Source organism: Alligator sinensis, unplaced genomic scaffold (assembly GCF_000455745.1).
Source record: "Alligator sinensis unplaced genomic scaffold, ASM45574v1 scaffold137_1, whole genome shotgun sequence".
Lineage (NCBI taxonomy): Eukaryota > Metazoa > Chordata > Crocodylia > Alligatoridae > Alligator > Alligator sinensis.
The window spans coordinates 983329-993815 of record NW_005842545.1 but is presented as its reverse complement, the minus strand read 5'-3'; the positions used below and the strand labels follow the sequence as shown (position 1 = coordinate 993815).

The 10487-nt window shown below is 58.1% G+C and overlaps 1 protein-coding gene across 1 annotated transcript in view; it reads left to right on the top strand.

The window, feature by feature from the left end:
• The window catches only part of LOC102374086 (plasma membrane calcium-transporting ATPase 3), a 20209-nt gene that overhangs the window by 3783 nt on the left and 5939 nt on the right, over positions 1-10487 (top strand). The window contains 11 exon segments of the mRNA XM_025213671.1: positions 636-896; positions 1262-1387; positions 1478-1603; positions 3865-3906; positions 4710-4892; positions 5711-5925; positions 6718-6960; positions 8787-8816; positions 8819-9033; positions 9339-9573; positions 10173-10429. Coding sequence (XP_025069456.1) covers positions 636-896; positions 1262-1387; positions 1478-1603; positions 3865-3906; positions 4710-4892; positions 5711-5925; positions 6718-6960; positions 8787-8816; positions 8819-9033; positions 9339-9573; positions 10173-10429 — 1933 coding nt within the window.

The window sequence follows — 10487 nt, the reverse complement described above, 5'->3', positions numbered from 1 at the left end:
TGCTGAACCCCAGAGCCCCCCTGGCCCCCTGAGCCCTCCAGGACTCCCCAAAAACCTCCGAGCCCTACAGGAGCCCCCAAAACCCCTTGGGACCCCAGGGCTCCCCTGCCCCTTCATGGTACCCCAAGATCCTTCTGGACCCCCAAGGCCCCTGAGATCCCCTACAGCCCCCAGCGTCTTTTGGACCCCCCCAACCCCCCAGGACCTCCAAGAGCCCTTCCAGAATCCCACTGAGCCCCCCTGGGATCTCCAACCCCTGGGGCCCCCTTGAATTCCCCAGAGCCCCACAGGACCCCCAATTGAACCCCCCAAAACTCCCCTGAACCCCCTTATCCCCTGCCCTCCACCAAAACCCCTCAAAACAGTTGAGGGAGTCGGTGCAGAGCTCTGCATCCCCACATCTCTGTCCTGGGAGAGTCTCTTGTCCTCCCATCTCCTGGATCTCAGTCCCAGGGGTCTCTGAGCCCTGGATCTCAGCTCTGGGTGGGTCTCTGGTCCTCCCACCTCCTGGATCTCAGCTCTCCGGGGCCTATTGGTCCCCCTTCTCCTGGATCTCAGTCCTGGGGGTTCTCTGGTCTCTCTTGGATCTTGGCTCTGGGGGTGTCAGCCTCTCTGAGACCCACCCCCCTTGGCAGTCTGTGGGCAGGGCTCACCAGCAGGGCTGGAGGCAGAGAAGGAGGCAGAGATGGGCTGGATCGAGGGGTTTGCCATCCTGCTCTCGGTGGCCTGTGTGGTGCTGGTAACAGCCTCCAACGACTGGAGCAAGGAGCGGCAGTTCCGGGGGCTCTAGGGACGACTGGCTGGGCACCACTGTGTGGCTGTGGTTCACCGTGGCCGCCAGGCCCAGCTCCCTGCCACCCAGTTGCTAGTCGGTGATGTCATCCACGTCAAATATGGTAATGGGGAACCCAGGCATCCAGGCTGACCCCTAGGGCAGGGAGGACTTGGGGCTAATGTAGTGTGCATGGGGGAGCTTGACTCCTGACCCCTGGGGCTGCGGGGGGTAGGGGAGAAAGGAGGGCCTGAGGCCAAGGTGATGTGCCTGGATCAGCCTGACCCTTGATCCCTGAGGCTAGGGGATAAGGGGCAAAGGAGGGGCCTGAGACGAAGGTGATGGGTATGGCAGAGCCTGGCCCCTGATCCTTGACCCCTGGGGTGGTAATGGTTAGGGGGCCTGAGGCCAAGGTGGTGGGCACAGGGGAGCCTGACACCAGAGTGATGGGCATGGCGGTAGGACTTTGAACTCTCCTGCCCTCCCAAGGTGACCTGCTGCCAGCTGATGGGATCCTGCTCCAAGGCAGTGACCTAAAGGTGGATGAGAGCTCCCTGATGGGGGAGTCGGACCTCATCCATAAGTCAGTTGACAAGGACCCCATGCTGCTCTCTGGTGAGGCTAGGAGCCAGGCATCCAGGCCTGGGCTGTCAGGGTGGAACTACACCATCTGACCCTGCCTCCTTGCCCCTCCTCTCTCACCAGGCACCCATGTCATGGAGGGCTCAGGACGGATGGTGGTGACAGCCGTGGGGGTCAACTCCCAGACTGGGATCATCTTTACACTCTTGGGTGCTACTGGGGAGGAGGAGAAGAAGAAGGACAAGAAAGGTAAGACTTGGGGGAGGGGTTGATTATGTGCTCTTTTCAGACCATGTCCTCCATGCCAGTCTCTCCTGGCTCCCATGGTTAGCATCAAGTTGAGTCAAGACACCGGTCTTGGGCTGAGTCAAGACTCCATTGGATGTTGACTGTAGACATGTCACCGTTGAGTTGGATGCTGTTGGGTGTTGACATTGGCTCAGGGATTTGTGTGGGCAGCTGGGCATTGTAAGTGGTGCTGTTGAGTTGAACTGGCCACTGGTGTCTTGTGGGATCTGGAGTCATCTCCACCAGTCGTTGGGTCTGCAATGTCTCGCTGTTGGTGTTGAGTTGAGTTAAGATCTTGGCCTTGGACTGAGTTGGGACCATAGATGTATCACCATTGAGTTGGACTCTTGACCACTGGCTTCTCATTGGGTCTGGTGCCTGCCCCACCAGGCACTGGGTCTGAACTCTCCCGGTGGTGTGATATTGGATATTGTTGGATCTAGACCTGTGGTTCTCAACCTATTTGCTATTGTGAGCCACACTTGCAGCTCTCAATGTGTTATGTGGGCCATACACACACAACTTACTTCCTATGTATCCATTCAAAAAATGTTTTAACAGGATATCACAGGGGCTGCAGCAGCGTGCTGATTGGGCTGCATGTGGCCTGTGGGCTGCGAGTTGAGAACCACTGGTTAAGACTCTACTCCACTGGGCGTTGGCAGTAGACAGGATGCTGTCGGGTCTGGGTGTCTGCTTTTGGTATTGAATTGAGTGAAGACCTTGGCCTTGGGTTGAGTCAAGATGCAGTTGTGCATTGACTGTAAACATGTCACCGTTGAGTTGGACTTTTGGCTGTTGGCATCTCATTGATTTTTTTTTTTAATCCAACCCCACTGGTCATTGGCTGTGGATGAGGCTCTGTTGGATCTGGACTCCCCCATTGGGTGATATTGCATATGGTTGGGTCTTGACTCCACCCCACTGGGCATTGGCTCTAGACAGGACTCCACTGGTTTGAATGACTAACTATTGGGCAAAGGAAGCAAATTGGCCTCTTTGGCAAACTGAGTCAAGATGCTGTTGGGCATTGACTATAGTTGTGTCACTGTTGAATTGGACACTTGGCCGTTGGCATTTCATTGGGTTAGAATCCAGCCCCACTGAGTGTTGGCTCTGGACAGGACTCTGTTTGGTCTGGACTCCCCCGTTGGGTGATGTTGGATGTTGCTGGGTCTAGATTCAACCCCACTGGGCATTGATTCTGGATTGGACCCCATCAGGTCTGGATGCCTGGGTGATGGCTTTGAGTTGAGTCCAAACCTTGGCCTTGGGTTGAGTCGAGATACAGTTGCGAGTTGATCATAGATGTGTCACCATTGAGTTGGAATTATGGCCACTGGTTGGGTCTGGCACCAGCTGCACTGCGTATTGGGTCTGGACTAGACCCTGGTGGATCTGGATGTCCCACTGTTGATGTTGAGATGAGTTTAATAAAGACCTTGGCCTTGTGTTGAGTCAAGATGCCATTGGGTGTTACCGTAGATTTGACAGTGCCGAGTCTTGGTTGTCTTGGTTGTTGGCATGCAGTTGGGTCTAGATCCCACCCCAGCAGGCATTGGGTCTGGACTGGACCCTGTTGGGTCTAGATGCCTGGTTTCTGGCCTCCTATTGGAAGCTATCTAGACCAGGGGTCAGCAATGTTTTTAGCCAGAGTGCCAAAAACACCCCAACCTCCACCTACACCTCAGCTTGGTGTGCCAGAGGTGGGGGAATCATAAGAGGCCCAATCCTCATTGCTGACAGAAACTGCACCTGCACCCCCAGGCAGACGGCGAGGGAGGGGCCAAGGTTGCACTGGACCAGCCCTTTCCTTCCCCACCATGCATGTCTGTAGCTGCCATCAGCTGGGGCTGTGAAGCCCAGCACAGCTATTTGCTGCCTGCCTGCCACCTGTTGCAGCTGTCCAGAGCCGAGGCTGGCTGTGGTGTGCCAAGGAAAATGGCCTTGCACGTCAAACTCTGGTACATCGGGATTTGGTGTGAGATGTGCTGGCATTGTGTTGCAACTCTTGGCTGTCAGCACTGTGGCAGGAGCCTGGATGCCTGGGTTCTCCCCTATTTCTGGGGGGAACATAGGGACTGGTGGGTTATAGATGTCTAGTTTCTCTCCCTGTTGTGAGAATGTTCTCCACTCAACCAAGCCATGGGTAGGGAAGGGGGTGGGGCTCCCTGTGTCCATCCATCTGGTCTTGAGGGTCTCACTTGTCTGTCCTGCTACAGGGAAGCCACCAGACAGGGCTATGGAAAATGCACAGAACAAAGGTAACATGTTGCCCCCCAGAGCCAAACCCCTGGGGCCGGTGGGGCCTGGACACCTGGGTTCTCTTTCCCAGCTGGGTCTGACAGTTGGGATCTGGGCACCCAGATTCTTTTCTCTCCCCAGTAGGGTCTGACAGGTGGGATCTGGGTGCCTGGATGCCTGGATTCTCTCCCCAACCCTGGGAGGGCAGTGCCGGGGCAGGTCTGGCAGGATGAATCTGGGTGCCTGAATGCCTGGGTTCACTCTCCTGTTCACTCTTCCCATTGGGGTCCCCAGGGTTGGATCTGGAAACCCAGATGCCTGGGTTTTCTCCCTAGCTTTGAGTCAGAGGTGGATGCCTGGAGGCCTGGGTTCTCTCCCCAGTGGGGGGGTCCTGGGTCAAAGTAGGGTGCCCGGATGCCTGGGTTCTCTCCCAGCTCTGAAATAGGGATGAGGTTTCCTGGGTCGGATCTGGGCACCAGACACCTGGGTTCTCTCCCCATTGGGGTCTGACAGATGGGATCTGGGTGCCTGGATTCTCTCTCCTGTTCTAGGAAGACATTTGGATCTTCCAGTTAAAAAATGGGGGTCGGGTCTCCTGGGTGGGATCTGGGAGCCCAGGTGCTGGGATTCTCTCCCAGCTGTGGGACATAAGTGGGGTCCAGCAGATAATATCGGTGCCGGGACACCCGAGTTATCTCCCCAGTGGAGTCCAGTGTGTGGCATCTCGGTGCCTGGACACCTGTGTTCTTTCCCAGCCCTGGGACACAGATGGGGTCCCCCAGGGGTATCTGGGCACCTGGGTCCCACCTCCTGTCCTCTGCAGACAAGAAGCAGGCCAGGGTGGCAGTGGAGATGCAGCCACTGTGGAGTGCAGAGGGTTGCACCGATGCTGAGGATCGGGACCAGGACCGGGAGCCAATGTGGAGGCGCCTGCCCACCCCCCGCAAGGAGAAGTCAGTGCTGCAGGGGAAGCTCACCAAGCTGGCCGTGCAGATTGGCAAGGCTGGTATGGGCCTGATCCTGGGCCCGGTCCTGGGAGGTTGGGAGGCATCCTGGGCTTGATGCTTGGGCTGGCCATGCAAGTTATCAAGGCTGGTACTGGGTGTGATCTTGGGCCCCATTCTGGGGCAGGGGCCAGATCCCGGGAGGGTGGTGGGGGCAGGGTCTGGCCATGCAGATCAGCAAGGCCAGTACAGGCTTGATCCTCAGGGTTGGGGCCTGGCCATGCAAGTTTGCAAGGCCAGTATGGGCCCAATCCTGGGCTCAGGGCCTGGGGAAGGGATTGGGATCAGGATCATGGGGCAGTGAAAACATGGGGCTGGCAAGGGCGTGCAGGAAACAGATCACAGCTCTACCCTGGGTCTTCGCCCCACACTGAAATCACCCTGCAATCCCAGCCCCAGGCACCTGTCTCACTCCGAGACACTGCTCCTTACCCACCCACAGCCCTATTCCATCCACTCAGCCCTGTGCCCTGCCTACAGGGTTCCCAGCCAGTGTCCATGGAGGCCCCAGGATCACTGGGCAGTGACAATACGGCGCCAGCCCTGGGGGAGAGTCATTTAGGGAGTTTTGGTGAGCTGTTAAAGGCCATGGGCTGACCCAACACATGACAGCTCACCAAAGTTTCCTAAGTGGCCCTCCAGCCCCAGTACTTGCCCACCCCTGTCTTAGGGGGGCCCAGTTCTGGGGCTGGGGGAACAGGGCAGCAGGGGGGGGTCTTTCTTCTCCTTGGGAGCCCTTGATTCTGGACTCAGTCCTGGGCCCATCTGGCTGGCTGTGGGGTCGGTGTACATGGCTGCCCCCCATCCCTGCCCTCCCCAGGCCTGGCGATGTCGGCACTGACGGTGGCAGTGCTGGTGCTGTCATTTGCGGTGGGCACTTTCTCGGGGGGCGGCAGGCGCTGGCGGCCAGAGTGCGTCCCTGTCTACGTCCAGCAGCTCGTCAAGTTCTTCATCATCGGTGTCACTGTCCTGGTAGTGGCTGTGCCTGAGGGGCTGCCCCTCGCCGTTACCATTGCCCTCGCCTACTCTGTAAAGGTCAGGCCCTGCCCCTACTTCTGCCCCCTGGCCTGCTGTCTAGCCACTGGCCATCCAGTGAACCATGGTCCATCTGTCTAATGAATGACCTGTTTGTCCATCTAATGATCCAGCCATTGAGTTGTCTGCCTCTCCATCCAGTTAACAACCTATCTGTCTGTCCATCCATCTCTCCAGTGAACCTTCCATTGAATCATGTCTGTCTGTCCAATGAATGATTCATCCAGTGAATCAGCTGCCTGCTCCTCCATTTAGCCAGAGTTGTCCATTCGTTGGTTCATCCCATGATATCTGTTTGTCTGTCCTATGGCTGGACAGGTGGGTCCTTGTGTATTCAACTAGGGACCTTGTGCACTTGTGTGGCTCTCCTGCATGCTTGGATGGGCCTTGAATGCCTTGCGGGAGGTGGGGGGTGTCTCACATGCTTCACAGGGACCTCGTGTGACTAGGGGGGATCCTCACATTCATGTGTGGGCCTTGAACATGTGGGGTTCTTGCACACTTTACGGGGGGGTGTTATATACTTGATAAAGACCTTGACTACCTAGGCAGGCCTTAAGCACATATGGGGCAGTTTCTTGTGTTTCACAATAAACTTGCACAGTGTGGGGGAGGGGTGGTCAATGCTCACTTGTGCATAGGGCCTCACATGTTTGTGTAAATAGATCTCTTGCTTGCTTTGGGGGCATCTCAAGCTTCACTCTGACCTTGCACAGCTGGGGGGAGGGAATTTTGCACGCACTATTGTGAAGAGTTTTTCACACCCCACGCTCATCCCTCCCTCCCCCAAAGAAAATGATGAAGGACAACAATCTGGTGCGGCACCTGGATGCATGTGAGACAATGGGCAACACCACAGCTATCTGCTCAGACAAGACAGGCACACTCACCACCAACCGCATGACAGTTGTGCAAGCCTATGTGTGCGACACACACCACCACAGCCTGTCTTCGCCGGGCATCCTTCCGCCCACTGTCCTGGACCTCCTTGTCCAGGCTGTGGCTATCAACAGTGCCTACACCTCCAAGGTCCTGGTGAGTGCATGAGCGGGGGCAAAAAGACTTGCACAGCTAGAGTCCTCATGAGTGTACAAGGGCTTGGGGGAGGTGGGGGTTGTATCCAGACACACAATCATCACAGAAGTCCTGGTGAGTGCATAACGGGGATCACGAGGGCTCACATAGCTGGGGTCCTTGTATGTGCAAAGGCTTAGGGGAATGGGGCCATCTTCAGCCATAGCATTCATATGATTAGGATCCTTGTGAGTGCATGGAGGCTGGGGTGACGGGACCACATCAGCAGCAGTACCAAGATCTTCATGAGTTCACAAGAGGGGTACAAGTCTGTCCCAGCAATGGCATTTGCACAGCTGGGATCCTCATGAGTGCACTAGTGCTGGGGGCAGAGCCATCTCTCTCCCCACTAACAGCATCACCAAGGTCCTGGTGGGAGTACAGGAACTTGGGGGCATGAGGGCTTGCTGACTGGGGTCCTCATTAATTCACAAGGGGGGAGGAGCAGTGGTGGGGTTTATGGGTGAGCTCTGGAGGGTCCAGACAGGGCTAGTGGGGAGGATATGAGGGGTCCAGTTGGGGCTGGTGGGGGTGTATTTGGGAGGCCTCTAGTGGAGTCTAGGCAGAGCTGGGAGGGTATATGGAGGATCTAGACACCGTTGGAGCAATATGGGAGGCTTCTGAGAGGTGGTGCCAGCATGGCTGAGGGGCAAATGGGGGGGTCTTTAGTTGGCTCCCAGGAGGGCAAGTGGGGAGATATATGGGGGCTCTAGGGGTGTCCCAGATTGGGCTGGGTGAGGGGAATATGGGGGGTCCTGGCTGGGCTGGAAGGGAATATATGGGGGCTCCAGACAAGGCTGGGATATAGGGGCTCTAGGGCTGGTGGGTGGGATATAGGGAAGCCTCTAGATGATCCTAGCTGGGCTGGAGGGGATATGGGGCCTAGACAGGCCTAGAAGGGGGCATGGGTGTTTTGGGCGGGGTCCAGATATGGTAGGGGGAGGGGATATGGGAGGCCCAGATGTAAATGGGGGCTGGGATATGGGGGCCTCTAGGAGGATCTCATCAAGGTTGATGGGATATGGGAGACTCTAGACAGGGCTGGGGGGGTCCCAGACAGGGCTAATGGAGGGTATATGTGTGTGGGGGGGGGTCCCTGGAGTCACTCAGGGCTAGTGGGGGATGGTATTTGAAGGGTCCAGACAGCTGGGGGCTGGGATATGGGGGGCCTCTTGGAGGGTCCCACCAGAGTTAGTGGGATATGAAGGGCCTGGTAGGTCTGGGGGCTCTGGAGAGGCCAGAGAAGGCAGGCGGATGGGATGTAGATGGGTCCACACAGGACAGTTGAAGGATTATAGGGACTTCTGGACAAACTGGGGGGCACATTGGGCTCTAGGGAGGTCCCAGTCAGGTGTAGTGGGGGGGCTTTGGGGGCAGGTATATGGGGGGCATACAGGGCTGGGGAGGGGATATGGAAGGGCTCTAGATGGCTCCCAGTAGGGCTGGTGTAGGAGGAATGGGGGCCAGAGGGGGGTTCCAGAGGGGTTCGCTAGGAGAGGGGTATGGAGGTTATGGGGAATCTAGATCTAACTGAGGAGGGGATATGGAGGGACTCTAAGGGGGTCCAGCCAGGGCTAGTGGTATTTGTGGGAGTCCAGACAGGGCTGGGGGTGGGATATGTGGGAGCGCAAAGTAGCTCCCAGTAGGCTTGGTGGGAGGGGGATATGGAGCGGGGCTCAGGGGAATCCTCACTGGACTGGTGGACGGGCTCTGCGGGGGTTCCAGATAGGACTAGGAGGGGGGCAGACGGATGGTCTATAGTGGGTCCTCACCCCCTCCCCCCTCAGCCAGCAGAGGCAGTGCGGGGGCTGCCACGACACACGTGGGCAACAAGACAGAGTGCGCACTGCTGGGACTGGTGCTGGCGCTGGGCCGTGACCCTGAAATGGCAAGGGCGGCCATGCCTGAGTCAGTGCTGCTCAAGGTTTACACCTTCAACTCCGTGCGTAAGGCCATGAGCTCCATCACGTGGCACCCAGGTGGCGCCGGCTACCGCCTCTACAGCAAGGGTGCTGCTGAGATCCTGCTGCGCAGGTCAGTCCCTGGGGCCCCTAATGCCCCACCCCAGAGCCAGCTGCAACATGGGTCCCTGTTTTACCCAGCCATGCCCCACCCCAGACTCCCTGTCATACCCAGTCCTTACTCTGACCCCGAGCCAACTGCACATTAGGCTCCTTGTTACACCCAGCCCCTACCACACCCCAGACTCAAGTGCATCCCAGGCTCCCTGTCATACCCAGTCCCTGCTCCACCCCAGAGCCTGCTGCATCCCGGGGTCCCCCCCTGTTCTACCCAGATCCCCCCCACCTCCCAGAGCCAGCTGCATCCTGGCCCCGCAGGTGCACAGTGGTGGTGGGCAGCGTAGGGGAACCGCGGGTCCTGGGGGTGCGGGAGCGAGACGAGCTGGTGCGAGGTGTGGTGGAGCCCATGGCGGTTGAGGGACTGCGCACATTGTGCCTGGCCTACCGCGATCTGCCCGCCACCCCCGAGCCCTCTTGGGACGAGGAGGACCGTGTGGTTGGCGACCTGACCTGCATTGTGCTTGTGGGCATCGAGGACCCCGTGCGGCCGGAGGTGAGCCCTGCCCTAGACCATGCCCCCAAATCTGAGCTCTCCCCTACGTGGCCCTCATGGGCATCAAGGGGAGCCCTCACTGGCAGCGTCTATGGATTATTAAGCCGTGACCCCATCCTGAAACCACACCTGAACAGCAGTTGTAGGGAGTGTGTCCATGCTGACTCTGTCCCTACTCCTTAGGCCGCACCCCCAACATGAGACAGCACTTGCATGACCATTCCGCACATGGAAGACCCCATGAGCTCTCTTTGGCCATGGCTTGGGCCTAAGCCATGCTTCAAGCTCATAGGCCAAGCCCACAGCATGAGAAGTCACCTACATGAATGTCTTGGGCATCAAGGACTCTGTATGCCTTCCCTGGCCACGCCCCAACCTCTAGGTCATGCCCCCTGGCTTTAGGGCCCGCCCTGAGCCTGACCTCACCGCCTCACCCTCCCAGGCCCTGCCCCCACATGCCTTCCATTGCTTGTTCCTAGGTGTTGCCCTCTGGGGAGCTGGGGTGCAAGGTATCGGGTGCCCTAGGGGGCTTTAGCAGGACAGGGGCTCCTGGACACCTGGGTCCACTCCCAGACGCTTAGGTCCCCACCCTGCCACAGGTGCCGGAGGCGATCCGGCGGTGCCAGCGTGCGGGGATCACGGTGCGGATGGTGATGGGAGACAATCTGAGCACGGCACGGGCCATTGCGGCCAAGTGCGGGATCCTGCGGCCTGGGGATGACGCACTTTGCCTCGATGGGCCTGACTTCAACCACCGCATCTGCAACGACTGCGGCCAGGTGCTGTCACCTGGCCCTCTGCCTGGCTGGGGGGTGCTCAGGGCCCTGATGCCTGTGTTCTCTGGGAGAGGGGAAGAGTTTAGTCATTAAAGCAGGGAAGGCTGGGAGCCTGGACACCTCAGTTCCCTGCTCTCC